This window comes from Pseudonaja textilis, chromosome 1, assembly GCF_049901715.1.
Source record: "Pseudonaja textilis isolate UNSWEBS1 chromosome 1, rPseTex1.2, whole genome shotgun sequence".
Taxonomy (NCBI): domain Eukaryota; kingdom Metazoa; phylum Chordata; class Lepidosauria; order Squamata; family Elapidae; genus Pseudonaja; species Pseudonaja textilis.
In genome coordinates this window covers 183,934,437-183,955,121 of record NC_141990.1, presented here as the reverse complement: position 1 = coordinate 183,955,121, position 20,685 = coordinate 183,934,437, and the positions used below count along the sequence as shown (strand labels likewise).

The window sequence follows — 20,685 nt, the reverse complement described above, 5'->3', positions numbered from 1 at the left end:
GTGAACTGTTTTAAGTCGAGGATTACCTGTATTTTTCTAATAAAACAAACAATTAAGCCAATTTAATATAAATTATGAAGATACGTTCTTATGGCAATGAGAGGAAACTCTCAATATATTACCTCTCATACTTCATGTGCCAAAATCATAGGATCGCTATAAGATAGAAACTAAATGGCAAAAGACGTCTTTTGAAGTCATGTAACACTTAATACTCTCCCTGTATTGTATACTCACAGATTGGATCTGCAGCTTCAACGAGATCTGATGGTTCACTGGGAGGACCAATTCCAGCAATGTTAATAGCCATCGCCCTGAACTGATATTTTACGCCTTCAATCAAACGCAACACATTGAATTCCAATCCTTTCACTGAAGGTTTTGTTACAGGTGCTCTGTTGACACGAGACCAATAGACACCTCCCTCTTCTTTCTTCTCCAGCCAGTAGCCGGTAATCGGTGCTCCACCATTATCCAAAGGTGGGGTCCACGTTACAAGCATGGATGATCTAGTATGATCTATGACTTTTGGTTTTCCAGGTGGCCCAGGGAGTCCATAAGGATCCTTAATGACCACTTTCTCTGAAAGACATTCATCACTTATTCCATACCGGTTCACAGCCCTAACTCTAAACTGATATTGACCATCGGTTATCAGTTTATAGACCTGAAAAATATAACAAAAAGCACAAAATATTATGTGTCATAAATTGGAAAATTAAACATTTGTGTTATTTCCACAAATTTCAAGACAGCATATTAAAAGTCGTTAGACACAGTCATTCCAGGTAGTTTCGTTTAACAATATTCAGAATTGTTAAAAAAAAAAATCAGTGTGAAAAATTATTTGGATATGCTTTACATCAATAGCTTGCAAGTATTTTGAAATGATAAAGTCAAGCACTACCTATTTTTAATAAATAGCAGTTCTAACATATGGTAGCTCATTCCAAGCTGATGTTGCATTAAAAGATCTCCTAGCCATGAATTTAATCAAAATACAATAAACAGTTGTTTTAATGCTTGTCTTTATTTGCAGTATTTGCAATATCAAATTTACCCCAAATCTTCTGTCCACTACAGTGCTGGATACTTCCTCCCAATCTACTTTCTTCTTGCTTGCATCACGCTTCTCAATAATGTAGTGAGTAATTTCACTGCCACCATTATCAAGTGGAGCATCCCAGGTTAAACAGCAAGATTCAGCTTTAATATCAGAAACAGTGAGGTTTCTTGGTGGAGAAGGACGATCTAGAGAAAGCCAATTTCAACACTGTGTTATATCAGAACAAAGGGAAGACATTTTTAATCACTGAAGCAGCTCATCAGATACTTACCAAATACTTCAACGTGAACGTTGCGGAATGCAGAGCCCAAACGATTGGAAGCTGTAACTGTGTAAGTGCCTTTATCGTTTCTAACTACTGCAGGCATGCTGAGTTCAGTTTTGGCCTCTGTTCTAGATAGTTCCTTTTTGGTGATCTTAAGGGCATCTGATGTTTTCTCAATGGGAACCTCGTTTTTGGACCATTCAATCTTTGGCATCGGAAGACCCGTCACATCAGCAGGGATGTTCACTGGTTGCCCTGCCATGACTTTGATAGTATCTCCCCTAACGGCCAGGCGCAGTGTCACTGTCGGAGGTTCTGAAAAGGAAATTCCCCACAATCAATAACGATGCAGTTCTTTAAAATATATGAATAACAGAACCTCAGTTCATGTTATTATTACCATGGTTAAAGTTAAGGTATAATTATTAAAGCACTTTACCTTCATCATCTTGTATAACAACGTTGAGAGGCAGTGAAGGTTCACTTTCTCCAATTTCATTGACTGCCTTGACTCGGAATTCATACATATGCAGATCGGCAAGATTATCCACAAGAAGTGAGGTGGCTCGGCAAGGTGTTTTGTTGACTCTTTCAAATTCATTTGAGTCATGTCTTCTCTTGTCCACTAGATAGCCAATGATAGGGCTGCCGCCATCATTACGAGGAGGCTTCCAGTCAAGAGTAATTGATGATTTTGTTCTATCGGTATACATGAACCTCTCAGGGGCAGTTGGAGGGCCTATTGTGAGAAGAAAGTTATAGGATAGGCTTAATTCACAGGCTTAAACATGAGTCTGCAGTGAGTGGCAACCAAAAAAGATTTGGTTGTATAAACAGAGGCATAGAATCAAAATCATGTGAAGTATTAGTACTGCTTTATAAAGTCTTAATAAGGTCACATCTGGAATACTGCATCCAGTTTTGGTCACCACATTACAAAAAGATGTCGAGAGTTTGGAAAAAGTACAAAGAAGAGCAATTAAGATGGTTAAAGGCCTGGACATATGATTTGGGTTTGGCTAGTCTAGAGAAAAGAAGGACCAGGGGGGTCATGATAGCAGTATTCCATTATTTGAGATATTGCCACAAAGAGGAGGGGGTCAACTTATTTTTCAAAGCACCAGAGGGCAGGATAAGAAACAATGGATGGAAACTAATCAAGGAGAGAAGCAATCTGGAAGTTAAGATGATACTTCCTAACAGTGAGAATAATTATCCAATGGAATAGCTTGCATCAGAAATTGTGGGTGCTTGATCACTGGAGGTTTTTAAGAAGAGACTGGTCAGTCACTTGTCTGAAATGGTATAGGGTCTCCTGCTTGATCAAGGGGTTAGACTAGAAGACCTCAAAGGTCCCTTCCAGCTCTATTCTGACTGATTGAACTTGCACTGAAAAAAGTTTTTTTAAATCACATTTATGGTTATGTAGTAGTATGAATTACAATTAAGGCAGGAGATATTTAAATAATGAATTCATTTGGTATTATATCTGTTTTCATAGAATTATACATACATATTCTGCCCATGTTAATGTACTTTTGAAGATTTCTCTGCCCCTGCCACTCAGTTATCACTCCAAAACGTACTTTGGTAAAAGAAGGCATTGACAGAATCAGCCAACAAACTTTTATATTAGAATTACGATGTTATGATTATTCATCAAAACTGGAAAAGAGTGTAAAAACATTCCCTGTTTCTACCAGAAACATAATGATCATTTATGTCTATTTTCATGATAATTTGAATTTGAAAATATTAATATTTCTACTTTTCTCTTGGTACTCAAGCCTTTTGATATCTCAATAGATATTTTACACATATTCTATGTGAGTTATTATTTAACTGGAAATAGTGAGTGATCTACTGTGAGTCACCCAGATCTACTGTGAGTCACCCTGTATTTCTTTAGTTTGGTTCTTAATCATAAATAATCTAAATTAGAAGTAAGCAGAGATCAGCCTTGCTGAATTTACTTTAGATTTCAAGAAAAATCCCAAGATCCACCAAGCAGGGACACTGCAAAAATTGTTTTGCATACAACTGTTGTATGCAAAAAGCATACAACAAGGACCAGGGGCAAGGTGTTTGGGGGAATTCACTAACAGAACTATATTGAACTCATAATATTTTTACACAAAATAGATTGTGGTTATTATTTAATTGGAAATGATGAGTGATCTACTGTGAGCCACCCAGATAACAGCATGGATATCTGTTTCTGTCCAATCCTATTTGCAATATGCTGATGAACTGAAGAACATATAAAAGATAGATGGGCTATTTGGATTTATTTAGATTTATATTTATTCATGTTGGCAGTAGTTCCTCCCTTGAAGATGTTAAATCAGCAGGAAATTATTTTGTCTCACCCAAAAGCAACCAATATATTTGTAACATTAGATTGCGGGTATTAGTAATGCTGAAACAGCTCTTTTGACAGGACTATGGCATTCTTCCAAAAAGTGCATATGCCTCAGCTATAACTGTGAAAAAAAAATAGCCCGGTGACTTTTATCAACAGGAAAAATCTTGGTATTATAAATAGATATAAATATTTCACAGTTGAAATTAAGAGTCAAAGTATCCCCTAAACACCCTCATGGGTCATATTAACAACAAAAAAAGTACCTTTTGGATCAACAGCAAGTAGTGGCCCAAGTTCAACTGGTGGACCACAGCCAAACTTGTTTTTGGCAGATACCCGGAATTTATATTCTTGCCCTTCTACAAGACCAGTAATATCACATTTTGATCTATCAGTATCCACAGCAAGTCTCCAAGTATGCATTTTGGCATCTTTCCTCTCTACGATGAAGCCTATAATCTCACTTCCTCCATCATCTTTGGGATCATCCCAGTTAAGGAGACACATTTTTCTGTTCACCACAACAGGATGCAGATCAGTTACTGGCCCAGGAACGTCTGAAAAAGAAGATACAATATATAATAACAAAGGCACAAACAAACACTTCCTCAAATCATTTCATTATATGCACCATTTCTTACCAAATATTTCTGCTCTGGTTGCAGCAGATTTTGAGCCACTCTCGTTAGTCGCAGTAATCACATATCTTCCATGGTCTTTCCTGAGTGCATTTTTGATACTTAATACTGATGAAGTGCCAACATTCTCAATCACCACTCGCTCCTTGTCAATTTCCCCATCCTCTAAAGTCCACACAATTGTAGGATGAGGACGTCCAGTAACTGTAGCAGGCAGTCTAAGGGTTTGACCTGCCAGTATCTGAACACCTTGTTTGACAGAAACATCTAGTTCCACAGTGGGAGGTTCTATAGTCAGAAAAAAAGAAAGACCATTGATTACTTCATAATGACAGTAATTATTTTAACAGAAGGATTTATTTCAGAGTAAATAAAGATAATACCTTTAGGTTCTGCAACAGTTACAGGTTCTGTTTCTCCAGGAGGCCCTTCCCCAGCAATATTAAGAGCAGTCACACGAAGTTTGTAATCAGCACCTTCTCTAATTCCTTTAACTAGGTAGCTTCGAACCTTCACAGGTTTCTCTGTGCAACGGGACCATTCATTTGTACCCAGAAATAGCTTATAAACATGGTAACCAGTGATGTCTCCACCCCCATTGTACAGTGGAGCGTCCCATGCTAGGTCAATAGATGTTGAACTTGTATCAAGGATTCTTGGAATAGGTGGGCCAGGTGGTGCTGAAGAAAATAAATACATAAATCAAATTAGCAGATAGTAATTTAAAGTTCCCTTATCTTGACTAATGATAACTGTATTTAATAAAGAACTTACATATTGGATCTTGTGCAATTTTAGGATCTGATGGAGGGCTAAATTTGCCAGGACCAGCTGCATTTTCAGCACAAACTCTGAAAATATATGTTAATCCTTCCAACAATCCTTCAACTCGTGTTTCCAGAGTATTCACACGATCTTTATTCACCCGAGCCCAATGAGTGCCATTGATTTCACGTTTTTCAATCCAGTATCCCAGAATGGGGCTGCCGTTGTCTTTAGGTTCATTCCATTTAACCAACATACTACTGCTGGTAGGTTCCTCTACTAAAGGTTTATCAGGTGCATCGGGAGGACCTGTACACAACGAAATAAGTGAATTTTTAATGACAGAATATTTGAAATTTCATGCGAGAGTTTTATTTGACAGAGTATTTACATTATTCATAAAAGGTTCAATACAGTCCTATAGAAATTCATCAAGGGGGTTTATTTCTGAGTAATAAACTCTATGATTATACTAAACATTTTAAATAGCTATACTGTCATCCTCAAAGTATAGTCAAGCACCGAGGAAATCAGGTGATTCAGGTAGTTCAAATGAGTATAATAATTTATTGCAAGCTTAAGTTCTTTTCAAGAATCTGACCAACTAGTAGTCAAGGGAAATGAATAGGTGATAAGAAAGACATTCAAAGAAGGCTAGACTTACATCTCTTGTAGTCACACAGGGACTCATGACTTATGATGCATTTGACCCTCCCTCTGTCTCAGACTGGTCATTTTTTATTTGGAATATCATTTTCTAAATTTGCAGTGGAGTTTTACCAGTGGTTGTCATGAAATAAAGTATCCATGTATTCCACACTATTTATTTTGAAATAAGTCTCTCAATTTTCCACCAATATGGGCTGGTTCTCATTTAAGAGAAAATGGCTTAAGATACCCTACTAATCTATTCATATGTTGATCATCGCAAACCTTGTTTCTTTTGAAAGAATCATAATTTCACTAAACACTTCTTTTGTAGACCCCCGTCAGGCATAAAAACAAAATGAAGCTCCCACGGCAGTCTTTGAGACTCCCACGGCAGTCTCCACTTCTTTGAAACAGAAGAGGAAGACCAGCTCTGAATCAAAGACTTAATATTAACATACAATAGATGTGGCAATATGTATTATCTTGGAGGGAAACAATGAACCATTTCTTATAAGGGATAACACTTACCAAATGGATCTTTAGCTACCACAGGTTTTGAAAGAGCTGGTGGTCCAGGCCCTACTCTGTTCTCCGCTTTCACACGGAAGACATATTCTTTTCCTTCAATCAGTTTAAGTACATTATATTTGCAGTGCCTGAGTGTGGAAGTGACTGTAACCCAGCCAGTTTCAGTTTTGGCACTGTCTTTCTTTTCCAAGACGTAATTCAGGATTTCGCTACCACCATCATCAAGAGGAGGTTCCCATTTGCAAGTTATGGAATTTTTTCTCACTTCTTCAAGAATAAAATTGACCGGAGGTCCAGGAACATCTATTTTTAAAACAAAAACAATGATGAACTCTTTCATGTATCATAACATGCCTTTTGAATAAGAAGTGAAATAAATTATGTACAGGGACGTACCTAAAACATTGACTTCACATGAAGCTTTAGCTACACCATGGTCATTTTCGACTCGTATTGTGAATGTGCCATGGTCTGCTCTGAGTGAGTCTCGAACAACCAGGGAAGATTCTCCTTTTTTACTGTTGTCAATGCTTAGCCGCTCAGTTATAGATAAATGGAAAGGCTCATCATCTTCAGGTTCACCTTTCTTCTTCCTGGAAATCTTCATGACTCTCTTCTTAATTTCTTCAGGTTTGATAAGTTCATCATTCCATAACCAAGCAATTTCTGGGTAAGGCGAACCTGAAATCCGTGCATCTAGTGGAATATCAGCACCTTGCTTCACTTCAAGGCCGGCCTGCAAATTAGCACTAAGGGAGACCTTTGGAGCCTCTGTAACAATTTAAAAAAAAAAAATCCAACATTAAGTTATGTGTGACTATTACAGGTAGTCCTCGACTTACAACAGTTTAGTGATCGTGTGAAGTTACAACAGCACTGAAAAAAGATATTTATGAAAAAGTGATTCCCTCCACACACTTATGACCATAGTTATGTGATCAAATTTTGGACGCTTGGCAACTGACTCATGTTTGTGACTGTTGCAATGTCCTGGGGTCGCCTTCCGTAACCCTCTGACAAGCAACGTCAATGGACGTTGTTAATAACACTAAACAACTGTGTTACTAATTTGACAACTACAGTGATTCCATTAACAACTGTGGCAAGAAAGGTTGTAAAATGGGGCAAACAGCAATTTGAGGTTCAATTGTGGTCGTAACCTGAGGACTACCTGTATAGCACAAAATAAAATTTATGTATTAACAATGAATAAGGAGGAAAAAATGTGTAGTACGTACCAATAGGATCCACTGCTTTGATTAAAGGAGTAATATTAGATGGTTCACTAACTCCTGCAGCATTCTCAGCACGGGCTCGGAACTGATATTCTTTGCCTTCTTCAAGATCTTTTACAGTGTAAGTCAAAAGAGGCACTAAATAGTCATTGCATCTCTCCCATTTATCTCCGCCTTTAACCAGTTTTTCCAAAACATAACCCATAATTTTAGTTCCTCCATCGTATAATGGTGGCTTCCATGTGAGCGTTACTGACTTTGATGTTGGATTATGAGTCTCAAGATCAAGAGGTGGATCTGGTCGTTCTGTGTATCGAAAAGTTAAAATTAAACAAATAAGCAGGAGGTACGGAAAAAGTTTACATTTTCATTCTAAACATTTATTCATTAATGTATAAACTTACGCTTTGGATCTTCAGCAATCACTGGATTTCTCAATTCGAGGTATTCACCTCCTCCAATTTTATTGACAGCTTTAACACGGAAATAGTATTCAGCATTTGGAATAAGATCCTTTACATTCCATGCCAATTTGTTTTCACCAGACATCACTGGTATGTATGTTCTCCTCCCAGCTTCTCTTCTTTCCAATACATAGTGCAATATGGGAGTATTACCATCAAATTCTGGTGGTTCCCAGGTAATTTTGCATGAGCTTTTTGTCACTTCACTTGCCTTAATATCTTTGCATGGTCCAGGCAGACCTAGATGAAGAAAAGCACATGTTGTATTAAGTTTGAAAAGTATGCAACAAAAAATCAACGAACGTGAAGAATACCCATGCTTGTGATAAATGATGTACCTACCAATCACAGCTCCTTAGAATAAAAGACAATTAGGCTGTTTATTTGACTCCCTCCGGTTGCAGGGAGGAGCCCTGGCTGGCCGTGCGTGGCTGCGCCAAACGTTGTGGCGTTTCTTTAAATGCCGCGGCAGCATGGGGAGAAGGGAAAGCAACGGCGGAAGGTCTCCTGATATGAAGTGCCTCACCAACACCGAGGTCAACTCAGGCAGCACCATATCCGGGTATGCAACAAAAGTACTTCTCCAACGGCCAGCCCCCCCTTGCCATTCCCCCCCATTTCACATGTTTAATATAGGCCTTAATTTGGGGGGAGGCGCTTAATTTGATTTTATGCCTATAAAGCATGCTGGGACTTCTATTGGGGGAGGCCGTATTTTTGGAGAAACACGGTAAGATATCTAGATTACGTTATAATAAGTTCCATCTTTCTCAACTTCTCATTTTCTCATCTTTCATGCTACCTTCTCCCATTGGTATCTTATGCTTTTTCCCTTGTTGTTTGTGTTTTATGATTAATGATTGTAACTATGATTTATGACCTATCACTTTGTTTTTGTATGTACACTGAGAGCTTATGCACCAGAGACAATTTCCTTGTGTGTCCAGTCACACTTGGCCAATAAAGAATTCCATTCCATTCCAATTCCATTCTTAAAACAGTGCTGCTTGCATTGGTTCAGCACTATGAACCGAATGTAAATGTCTGTTAACGGAAAGGAAAAAAACATTTACCTATTACTTTGACATTAACTGTGCCAGTAGTTGAACCCAATTTATTCTCCAAGGTAATGGTGTAAACACCAGCATCTGCATGGACAGCATTCGTGATTTCCAGCAAGGCAGAGGTGTAGTCGCTCTTCATTGTGATTCTGTCACCTTTAAGCTCCTTCCCACTTTTATGCCATGAAATGGTTGGGGAAGGAACAGCTCTGAAGGGAACTGGAATACTTAACTTTTGACCTTCAACCACAATAATATCAGTGGTTTTTATATCAACAGTTGGATTACCTAGTTCAAAATAGAGAAGAATAATCTCAGACGGTGTTACACAGCAGTTTCATCGTGGCTGTATGTTTTATGATTGCTTTGGAAATAAATATACTTACAATCTGGATCTTTGGCCACAACGTTTTCTGAAATATCTGAAGGCTCACTAGCTCCAATAGCATTGACAGCTCTGACTCTGAGAACGTATTCTTTGTCAGGTACAATGCCTTCTTCTGCTTTGTATTTCAAGTCTTTGACCGGTCGAGAATTTATTCTCATCCATTTTTCAGTTCCTGCTTCACAGAGTTCAATATTGTAGCCAATGATAGGACTTCCACCATTTTTCTCAGGTGGTTTCCAAGCAATGGAAATGTGTTTTCTGCTCGCATCCGTAACATGCAAATCCAGAGGTGGTGAAGGAGGACCTGCCCGAATGAGAGAAATGTATTATTTCCCATAAAACCATTTGAGCTAATTTAACCTTTTCTACATTGTGATTTTTAGTCTAATTTACTTGTGGGATCTTCAATAGCCAGGATGTCAGTTGGTTCACTGGGATGACCACAGCCAGCCTCATTTTCAGCACGAACTTGGAACTGCACCTCTGTGCCCTCAATGACATCAGTTACTCTGAAATTACAGTCAGGTCCGGCTGTCTTGCCAGCCTTCACCCAACGTGTGCCAAGCTTCTCTTTCTTTTCAATAACATATCTGTATTAAGAGGAATCATATGGAATTATGCAATGAAATCAGTTTGAGACATTGAATTAAAACCAAAATTGCCATCTATCTTTATTGACTATTTGTTGCATATATAATACATAAACCGCAGAACCATTTAAAGGATTAGATCAGTTTCCTGCTGTGTTCTTTCCTGATGTATAATTAGCATTCATGATTGTTTGTCTGCTCATTTTCCACACTCTTGTTTGGATGAGCAGAAAACTGTAGACCTGGAAATGGCTTGGTGTAATCAGTGAAGTGAAAGGTTGACCCCAGAAAGTCACCAAAGCAATTGGGCCAAAATAATACAGGAGGGGCTGAGAATTGAAAGAATCTAAACTCCCCATTCTTTCGTCTTGGGGAAAAATTTGAGTCAGTTATTTGAATGGCCTATATGACTTCCTTTTCACTGCTTGAAATAAATGGCACATGGAAAAGGATCCAGGAAGTTGTAAGGAAGGGAGTAACAACACTGATCTCCGTTTTCACTGTTGCCTTTTGCAACCAACAGCAAGGCCTTGGAGCCCTAAAACCAATTCTGCCACTGGTTCTGTCACCTTATCTAGCAAATTAATAGCATACTTACCAAACTTATTTTCTATGCACCTTGTTTGTGATTCAATTCCTGTTTGTCATCCTACTTACAAATTACTCCATTTACCTAACTTTTAAATTGAGTTTTACCTTTGAATACAGAGCCAATCTGATCATTAGAATGCATCAGAGATGATATTCATCAGGTTCTGACCAGTTCTGGAGAACCAGTAGCAGAAATTTTGAGTAGTTTGGAGAACCGGCAAATATCACCTCTAACTAGAGATTTTACAGTATCCTTCCCCTGCCACGCCCACCAAGCCACGCCCACAGAACCAGTAGTAAAAAAAATTGAATCATACCACTGGAATGCATATAAAAAATTATCATATCCTCCAGTGGTGGTATGCTACTGGTTTGTAGTAAAAAAAGCCTTCGATCAGCTGAAAGGAGGAAAAAAAGCTTCTGACGATCAACTGAGAGGATAAAAGAAGAGAAAGCACATGGATGGGTGGGAGCATCGCTCCTAGCTTTTCGTTTTTTCATCCTCTCAGCTGATTGGTGCATAAGGGGCGTGCGCGCGTGCTCATGATCAATCACCCGCCAAGCCAGTAGTTGCACAGGTAGGATCCCAGTACTGATATCCTCTCAATCCTACTTTTCTCAATCCAGAGCAAATCTTTATCACTTGAAAAATGGGTGTTTCTATTGATTATTCAGCATATTTCACCTATTTTCTATTCTTCGCCTAAATTTCCTACTGGTTTCTGGAAAATGGGTGCTCTGAATGTACAAACTTTATTAATTCCTCTCTAATCATGTATCTTTAAATGGATTTTTAATATTAACATTTTACACACAGCAAACATAATCTCTACACAAATATGTGTAGATGTCTGTATTGATAATATTACCGTTGAATTGGCCTGCCACCATCATTCTTAGGTGGTTCCCATTTTAAGTCGACATGTCTTTTTGTCACCTCAACTGGTGTAAGGGCATATGGTGCTCCAGGGGTAGCTAAAATAAATAAAATCCACATTAGATAAACTGGTATTTTAGAAACAGAATTCTTGTTGCACAGAATTCTGAACATAACCCCCAAAAACTTACTGAAAGTGTCTTTAGCTAGAACTGAGTCCTCAATTTCACAATAATCACTCTGTCCCACTGCATTTTCAGCAGCCACGCGGAATACGTAGAGAGAGCCTTCGGTCAGAGGTGTCACAGTATATTTGGTGTCCTTTACTGTGGTATCTACAGTTTGCCATCCTTTCCGGCGCACATCTCTCTTTTCAACAATGTAGTTTGTAATAGGAGAACCTCCATCTTTTTCTGGCACAGTCCATTTAAGGTCTGCAGTGTTTTTAGTGATATTAATGACCTCGAGCCATCGTGGAGGCGAAGGGGGATCTATGAAGACATCAACAAAATGGTTTTACTTTGTAAAAAAGCAATAGGGAATCTATCAAGCAGTGGGTTAAAGGCAAACTCTATGTCTTTATTCACTTCTCCTGATGTCTTTATAAATCACATTACTGTTATATTGGTCTGCCACCACCATTCTTCACGTTTTTTTTAAATGTAACTTTATGGAAGAAATTTTTAACAAGATAAAAACAATATAAATATTAGAAAAGAAACAAAAGAAGAAAGAATAGTGAACAAGAAGGAAAATAGATTAAAAAAGAAAGAAGTTCATACAGAAATGGCTTCTAACCTTTTTAAAAGTAGCTATGAATGCATTTGTATTTTATCCTCTTTCCAGGATAAAGGCAAGCAGGTTTTTAAACTTTTCAAGCTCTGTTCAGCCTCAAGCTAGATTCTCAGTAAGAGTCACTTACTTAGCCTTTCCTTGCACAATACAGGATCACTGGGTTCACTCGGTTCGCTTTCCCCAGCTTTATTCACAGCTCTTATTCGGAAAGAATATTCTTGTTTCTCCATAAGTCCTTTGAGGAAATGTTCTGTCATGGGAACACCTTCAGCCACTCTCACCCATTCATCTGTACCAGTCTTTAATAGCTCCACCACATAGGATTCAATTTTGGCACCCCCATCATGTTCTGGTTTTGTCCACTGTAGGAAACATGATGTCTTAGCGACATCCTTCACCGTTGGTTTCCCAGGAGGCCATGGAGGATCTGGACATAAATGGAACATTTAGATCTGGCGGGCTAACTTTAAATTAAGAGTTTAAATTATATTATTAATCTAAGTTAATTTTTACCAATGGGATCCTTCACTAAGATTGGCTCTGTGGGTTTACTTGGTTTTCCGGGCCCAGCAAGATTCTCTGCCAAGACGCGGAATTTGTACTTCTTATGGTTTGTAAGACCCTTTACCCTAGTAATAATGAGAAAAAAAACCACATTTCAATGTTTATTTGGCAGTAAATATTATTAAATATATATACGATGTTGCTCTATAAACATTCACAGATATAAATTTAAAAAAACATTAATAAGAAGTTCTCGGTGCTCCCTGAGCTTGGTTGTTTGATTGCAGATTTTTCACTGGAAACACAACCAGTTCAGAGAGCACCAAGGACTCCACAGATCTATCCTGAGCTATATTTATTTTTTTCTATTGAAGCATTAATAAACTTATATCTACCATATAAAAAGTATGAGAAGATATCTCGGGGCAGAATGTTTATGTAAAGCTTTCTCTTGACAACATGTTCTGCCATCACTGAAGCACAGTACAATAATGCATGTGAAAATAATGCTAAATATTGTATATTGCTTAATATTTTAAGGAAATAGTTTCTCATTGCAAAGAACATTATGTGATATTGTCTTGCTACATATTTATAAACTGAGAAGTGCTCTTAATTGTGTGTGTGTCTGTGAAATGCAATTATTCCTGTCCAATGACATAACAGCATTTTCTCCACTTCACTTGGTGAAATCTCAAGGGCAGATATTAGTAGTTATAAAAGAAAAAATGATGGGCAAATGGATGTTTCTGCATTGGCTGTTAGTCTGTTTTTTAAACAGGACATTCACAATGTTTCTTTTTAAAGTTTGCTGTATATTTTTGTTTTATTTTATTTATTTATTTGATTTGTCAATTACAAGATAATAGGTATAAGTATATACATAGTTATGAATACATGAAATGGGTACATATAAGAAAAATAAAAGAAACAATAGGACAGGGACGGTAGGCACGTTGGTGTCCTTATGCACGCCCCCTACAGACCTCTTAGGAAAGGGGTACGGTCAATAGTAGACAGTCTAAGGTTAAAGTTTTTGGGGTTTGGAGAAGAAACCACAGAGTCAGGTAGAGTATTCCAGACATTGACCACTCTGTTGCTGAAGTCGTATTTCCTGCAATCAAGTTTGGTGCGGTTAACCTTGAGTTTGTATCTATTGTGTGCTCTTGTGTTGTTATGGTTGAAGCTGAAGTATTCATTGACATATAGGACATTGCAATGTATGATTTTATATACCATACTTAGATCAAACTGAAGACGGCGTAATTCAAGGTTTTCTAGGTCTAGAATTTCAAGTCTAGGGGCATAAGGTATTCTGCAACGAGTAGAGGAGTGGAGAACTCTTCTTGTGAAATATTTCTGGACTTTCTCAACTGTGTTAACATCAGATACGTAATGTGGGTTCCAGACTGATGAGCTGTATTTGAGTATTGGTCTAGCAAATGTTTTGTATGCTCTAGTTAGTAGTGTGATATTACCAGAGAAAAAGCTACGTAGGATTAGATTAACAACTCTTAATGCCTTTTTGGCTATGTAGTTACAGTGGGCTCTAGCACTTAGATCATTAGAGTATTCCAAGGTCCTTTATATAAGTTCCAGCACATCTGTGAGCTAATATACAGGATCCACGTGTGTTATTTTAGAAAGAAATAAATACAACACATAGATCTGAATGATTTAAACACTTCAGGTTACTAGAAAGCCAAAATGTCTTTGAGGTTTCATTATCAAAATATATGTCCTGAGCTGCTTCAGTGATAGACAATAATAAATTGTTACTCTATTATCACAACATTATTACTCTGTTATTATCAGTTGTGGATCCTACACTGCAGAGAAGATAACTATGAAGAGGATTTATGATATATATTGCCACCAACTTAAGAGGATTCAAATAATGCACAGTAAAACAATTGTTTGGAGCCAATTAATCCTCTCATACATTATACTATATTAAGTGTATGTATTTGTTTTTATTTGAAAACATAATTTTTTTCCTGAGAGAATACAATATAAAATACTAGCTCTATACCCGTGCTTTGCTACAAAACTATGTGATTGGGCTTAGTTTTTGAGGAGGAAAATAAGGGGGAAAAATTGTGCCTCTGCCTACCAGCATCCATTGGTATTCATCTGGCTAGTATCCTGTCAGTGTGTGAGAGAGTTGAGAGTTGTTTCGAAACTGAAGCAGTCAGTATTTGCTGTGTGAGCAAGGAGACAACAAGGAGCCTGGACATGGCTTAGCTCAACTGTCTGTACTAAAGCTGGATGCTGCTGTGAAACTAAAACTGAAACTGCTCTCCTCTGCTTGTGTTTTGCATTTGGAACATATTTCTTTTCATAAGGGGAGGGTGAGTAGAACTCCTTAGCATCAGAGCATGTTAATAATAATATAGGAAATTCTAATGGTCCAATGGTCATTTCGAAAAATCCTTTCTTAGTGAGCACCTAGAAGCCAAGAGGAAGTGCCAAATTTCAAGTTTGTAGGCTTTATGGTTCTGGAGATTTTGTGATGATGCATGAGTGGTATTTCACTTTTATATATAGAGACAAAATATTCCAAAAGAATATAATGATCTTACTTGAATGTCGTATCTTTAACTGGTATTTTATTGCATCGGATCCATTTATCTTGATCAGGGTCAAACCGTTCAACCCAGTACCCAGTGATAGGACTGCCACCATCTTCATCTGGTTCAGTCCAAGTTAATGTTACAGAATCTTTAGTGATCTCAATAGGCTTTACACCTGTTGGAGGACCTGGTGTATCTGAACCAAGAAATAGAAAATCAGAATTAGCGGCCATGTATTTGTAATTTCAATGCAGATGGATGTTGCTACTGGCTATTGCTCTGCCAGGAAAGCTGCTTATATTAATTCCCTCCTATGCATTGCCATCTTCTGCAAAAAATTAGCCCCATACTATCAGCAAGATCAAAAATGAGCAGGAGGTGAGATGGTGCTCACAAAATGATTCACTGATTGGAGTGGCTGCTGCCCCCCGCCCCCCGCAAAAAACAAAACAGCAATTTCCATGTGATCATCATACAGAGATAGGTGTACCTGCCTTTCAGCTAAACAAACTTACCAAATGGATATTTAGCAATTATAGGTTGGGATAGTGCTGGTTCTCCAACTCCATACATGTTCTCTGCACTGACCCTGAAGATGTATTCTTTAAGTGGTGTGAGGTTTGTCACCTTGAATTTGGTTTCTTTGATGGTGGATGATAATTTGTGCCATATTTCACTGTCTGCGGCTCTTTGCTCCAGAACATAGTTTGTGATTTTGGATCCACCATCATCGCGAGGAGGATTCCATGTCAAAAGGCAGGACACATTTGTTATTTCAGACACATCAAAAGCCGCTGGTGGACCAGGCTTATCTGTGGAGACATAACAGTGGTTTGAGCTTCCTCTTCATCTATGCAATTAGGAAGATGCTGAGAATTAAATCACAGAAGTAGCATACCTAGAACATTAACTTCAACAGTTGCTGTTGCCCGTCCGCTGGTATTTACAGCTTCAATAATATAGGTGCCGCTATCGCTCCTTTTACTGTCTGCTATAATTACTGTGGAATGGTTGGGTTTGGTTTCAATGGAGATTCTTTTGTCAGGTCTCAAAATATTTTCTGCTTTTGTCCAGGTAATTCGAGGTTCAGGCTTTCCAGTTACTGTTGCAGGCAGTTCTATTTTAGTTCCAGCTTTGACAGTGATTCCAGCCAGTAATTTCACATCTAAGAAAATCTCTGGAGCCTCTGATTTGCAGAGAATAAAAACAGCATGAATAAAACATGTTACCCATCTAACAACTTGTTTCGTGTAGTTGCACCCCCCACCCCAATATTTTCAAGAATAAAAATTATGTGTTGTTATAATATAATTTGGTAACTAATTACCCATTGCATCCACTGCCTGGATTTCATCTGTGGGATGGCTTGGTTTACTGGCTCCTTGCCTATTCAGAGCCTTTACCCGATAAGCATACCATTCCCCTTCCTGAAGTGGTTCCACCTTCATTCTGTTAATCAGAATACCATTTCAGTTAATGGTATTAATAAGTGCCATAAGAACCATTTGTAAACAAATTCTACCTACTGCTGCTACTTACTTGGTCTCAATTAAAGGTTCGCCACAAGGCTCCCATTTGTCGGTGCCACGCTGGCACTTTTCAACTATGTAGCCTTTGATACGTGAGCCACCATCATATTTAGGAGGATCCCACATAAGGAAAATGGACTTAGATGTTGGATCTCGCCATTTAACATTCTCTGGTGGATCAGGAACCGCTGTAAGAGGGAAAATGTGTTGTCTTATCATTGTGGGTGGAATGTGAATGGAAAAAAACGTTTACTTCCACTACGTAGTATCTGGATTTTTAGTGACCTTCCGTGCTGCTTTTACCATAATAATTTTTCCACAGTTATTGTTGTGGAAAGTCCTGCAGTCTAACAAACAGCTTTTCCAAGTATGCAGATGGATGTATTAGATAGGAGGAAATTAGAAAGCCTAATGGTGGTATCATCCAGAAAGACTGCATTTGGTTTTCTTTTTCAATGGGTTGGACAACTCACAACATTTAGCCTGAGTAATTATAGGTGGTCCTCGACTTATAACAGTTCACTTAGTGACCATCCAAGGTCGCAACAGCACTGGAAAAAGTGATTTGTGACCATTTTTCAAACCGTTGTCCATGGTCACGTGATTTAGATTTGGATGCTTGACAACTGGCTCATATTTATGACTGTTGCAGTGTCCCGGGGTCATGTAATCCCCTTTTCGTGACCTTCTGACAAGCAAAGTCAATGGAGAAGCCAGATTCACTTAACGGCCTTATTACTAATTTAGCAACTGCAATGATTCATTTAACAAATGTGGCAAGAAAAGTCATAAAACATTGCAAAAACTCACTTAGCAAATTTCTCACTTAGCAGCATAAATTCTGGGCTCAGTTGCAATCAAAAGTTGAGGACTACCTGTATACAGAACATGCAGAAATCCAAAATGATTTAGAACAGCTAATAAAGAAAACTCACTAGCAGGTGCCGTCATGTTAACTGGCTCATCAATGTAAGCAGGCTCTCCTGGTCCACATTTATTGCACGCTAAAACTCTGAATAAGTATTCTTTTCCTTGGGCAAGATCTGGGATAGTAAATTCTTGATCAAGAACCTTGTCAATCACCTGCAAAGACAAGACACTCTTTCGTATCACAGTCCAGGTTATTTGCAAATTAAAAAGCTGGCTTTATTAAAAAATATTTTTCTGTTTAAAACATACTTTAATCCACGTTTTGCGGCTCACTTCACGCTTCTCGATAAGGTAGCCAGTCAAAGGGCTTCCTCCATCACTTTCAGGAGGTTCCCATGTTAGCTGTACTGTGTTCCTAGTTATTTCTCCAACTGTTAGTTCTCTTGGTGCACTTGGGCGAGCTGAAAATAAATATAAATTATATTATAAACCTATAACACAGCTGTATATTTATTTATATATTTACTGAAACTTATATACCACTTTGATCATTAGTGACTGAGTAGCTTACATGCCAAATACAGCAATCAGATTTAAAACCTAATACAACACAACACACAATAACCTAACAACCAGATACAATGTGACACAGGAACTACATCCCCACAGGAACTAAAATTCACCTCACTCCGAAAGATCCTCTGGAAGAGCCAAGGTTTAATGGCATTTCAAAATCATAGCAGGGATTTATTTGATGTTTGAAATGAAATAGTTTGGTGATGGGGCTTACAGAAATAGGCTTTAGCCCTAATTTATCATGCTTTTATTTTCAAAAAAACATATATCATCTGATACCTATATAATTAAAATTATCTTCAAATATTTGCAGTAGTGCTTAATCCTGAGTATGTGCATAAAAAATGGTATCCTGAATATTTATTTAATGACAACATTTTTATATTTTGGAATTTCACAGTGAAAAAGAAAGTAGAAATTAATGTAATTGAGTGTTTTATATATATTGAAAGGTGCTGATTGTTATTCATTTGGTCATTTATTATTCTCAGATTGTTCATTTAATTTACTATAATTTATAATACAAATACATTTACCTGACATTAAAACTGAATGCTTACCAATGACATTAACATCGATTTCTCCCGATACGGATGATACAGGATTGACTAATTTCAGAGTATAAATGCCTTTATCTGGCCGTTCGCTTGGCGTAATAGTCAGTTTTGCAAAGGCAATACTGGTCTCAATTTTCACCCGATTGCCATCTTCTAAAACTTTGCCACCCACTGACCATGTGGCAGTGGGAACTGGGTATCCAGTGATGGGAACACGAATTTTGACTGGCTCTGGAACAATAACTTCAAGTCCATCTTTAAAGCCACTTAAGTCCATTGTAGGTCCAACTGAAAAACAAACACAATTTGTGCCAATTAATTTGTGCCAATTTCTATGATGGATTTACTTTTTTATTTATGGTAGCTATGAAAAGATAGTTGTCATAATTGAAAGTACCGGTACTATTATAAGCTGACACTCTGTTTGATGTAAGACTCTCCCTCTCCCATCTGATACAGTTGGAGTAAAGAAACCTGATAGTAAGACCAGTTCTGTTTAAATAAAAATTTTATAGAAGATAGAGGTACTATTTTTATGTGCTTAACAAGCAGCATGAAATAGTAGCTCTCATAACCAAGAACATCCCTTTGAATAAAACTTAATTATATCTCAGAACTACATGCAAATGTTTATCATGTCCTCCATTTCTACACAGTGATGACAACTGCATGAAACATTTCACAAGATCTTTTGCTCATAGAAAAGTCTACTTCAGGATCTACATTGTGAAAATGTGAAGTAGTTGCAAAGGTTTGGTTACAGCAACGCCTCCCAAAGCCTTGCTTTGCCAGCTATCACCAGCATTCCTTAAAAAGCTTTAAAATACCCCAACTAAACCTCTGAATGGCTGCAATAGATTTGCTTTAAACAGATGATTGGCACATAGCTATTGTTTTGTCATAAGGATGCTTCAGTCGCAAGAACTAGAGCAGGACTGTCAAACCCCTGGCCCAGGGGCCAGATGCGTCACGAGCTGGCCACACCCAAGCCCGGTTTAGCGAAGGGGAGAAAGGTCCCAATACGTCACGTGACGCTGCTGTGACAACATGGGTTTGATATCCCTGAACTAGAAGACTGATTTTAGTAATAAGCATGTATAACATTTACTTTGAATTGCTGACATGTCAGAGATAAACGAAATCTGCTTACCATATGGATCATCTGCGGTTAGTGGTCCAATAGCCTCAGCTGGATCTGATACACCAGCAGCATTTTCTGCAGAGACTCTATAATAATACTTAGCTAGAGGTGTTAGTCCAGTCACCTGCCAAGACAGGGGCAATTGTTGTAAATGACATCAACTGAAAACAATCCAATGCTTCATGAACTTTCAGAAAGAAGTTACAACTTACAGTATAAGAAAGCTTAGGTGCAAGTTTTACATTGCAGCGAATCCAGTCATCCGTTCCTTCTTCACGCCGCTCTATAATGTAGCCCAAAATTGGACTGCCGCCATCTTTTAGTGGGGGCTCCCATGTCAGTTTCACAGATGACTTAGTTTGCTCAGAATGGTCGAGGTTAATGGGAGGACTTGGTCTTTCTGCAGGACACAGTAATTTGGAAAGTTTAAATATTATTCCTTTCAAGAAGGATGCACAAAATATAAAGATAAAAAGATGAAATTGTGTCCATGGAAATCTTGGACTATTCCTAAAATAGCAGAGTAGAACCTGGCCAGGACCTTCTACTGAAATATCCTTCAAATCTATTGAATCTTCCTCCATGAACATTGTTAGGAATATAAGTCACCTAACAGCTATTTGGGTTGGAAATATATAAACCAGAATAGACATTTT

General features: G+C 37.9%; 1 protein-coding gene across 1 annotated transcript in view; it reads right to left on the bottom strand.

Moving 5' to 3' along the window:
* The window catches only part of TTN (titin), a 307,241-nt gene that overhangs the window by 80,575 nt on the left and 205,981 nt on the right, over positions 1 to 20,685 (bottom strand). The window contains exons 220-248 of the mRNA XM_087917042.1: positions 20,242 to 20,429; positions 20,039 to 20,153; positions 18,892 to 19,176; positions 18,065 to 18,216; positions 17,821 to 17,968; positions 16,896 to 17,073; positions 16,684 to 16,805; positions 16,255 to 16,542; positions 15,872 to 16,168; positions 15,366 to 15,552; positions 12,793 to 12,908; positions 12,407 to 12,706; positions 11,676 to 11,975; positions 11,477 to 11,582; positions 9,820 to 10,016; positions 9,425 to 9,730; positions 9,051 to 9,326; positions 7,918 to 8,217; positions 7,517 to 7,819; positions 6,675 to 7,049; positions 6,279 to 6,581; positions 5,109 to 5,408; positions 4,718 to 5,014; positions 4,338 to 4,622; positions 3,960 to 4,253; positions 1,771 to 2,070; positions 1,338 to 1,646; positions 1,061 to 1,251; positions 238 to 667 (exon numbers count right to left, since the gene is read on the bottom strand). Of these exons, the coding sequence (XP_087773168.1) occupies positions 238 to 667; positions 1,061 to 1,251; positions 1,338 to 1,646; positions 1,771 to 2,070; positions 3,960 to 4,253; positions 4,338 to 4,622; positions 4,718 to 5,014; positions 5,109 to 5,408; positions 6,279 to 6,581; positions 6,675 to 7,049; positions 7,517 to 7,819; positions 7,918 to 8,217; positions 9,051 to 9,326; positions 9,425 to 9,730; positions 9,820 to 10,016; positions 11,477 to 11,582; positions 11,676 to 11,975; positions 12,407 to 12,706; positions 12,793 to 12,908; positions 15,366 to 15,552; positions 15,872 to 16,168; positions 16,255 to 16,542; positions 16,684 to 16,805; positions 16,896 to 17,073; positions 17,821 to 17,968; positions 18,065 to 18,216; positions 18,892 to 19,176; positions 20,039 to 20,153; positions 20,242 to 20,429 (7,248 nt within the window). The remainder of the gene's footprint in view (positions 1 to 237; positions 668 to 1,060; positions 1,252 to 1,337; positions 1,647 to 1,770; positions 2,071 to 3,959; positions 4,254 to 4,337; positions 4,623 to 4,717; positions 5,015 to 5,108; positions 5,409 to 6,278; positions 6,582 to 6,674; positions 7,050 to 7,516; positions 7,820 to 7,917; positions 8,218 to 9,050; positions 9,327 to 9,424; positions 9,731 to 9,819; positions 10,017 to 11,476; positions 11,583 to 11,675; positions 11,976 to 12,406; positions 12,707 to 12,792; positions 12,909 to 15,365; positions 15,553 to 15,871; positions 16,169 to 16,254; positions 16,543 to 16,683; positions 16,806 to 16,895; positions 17,074 to 17,820; positions 17,969 to 18,064; positions 18,217 to 18,891; positions 19,177 to 20,038; positions 20,154 to 20,241; positions 20,430 to 20,685) is intronic.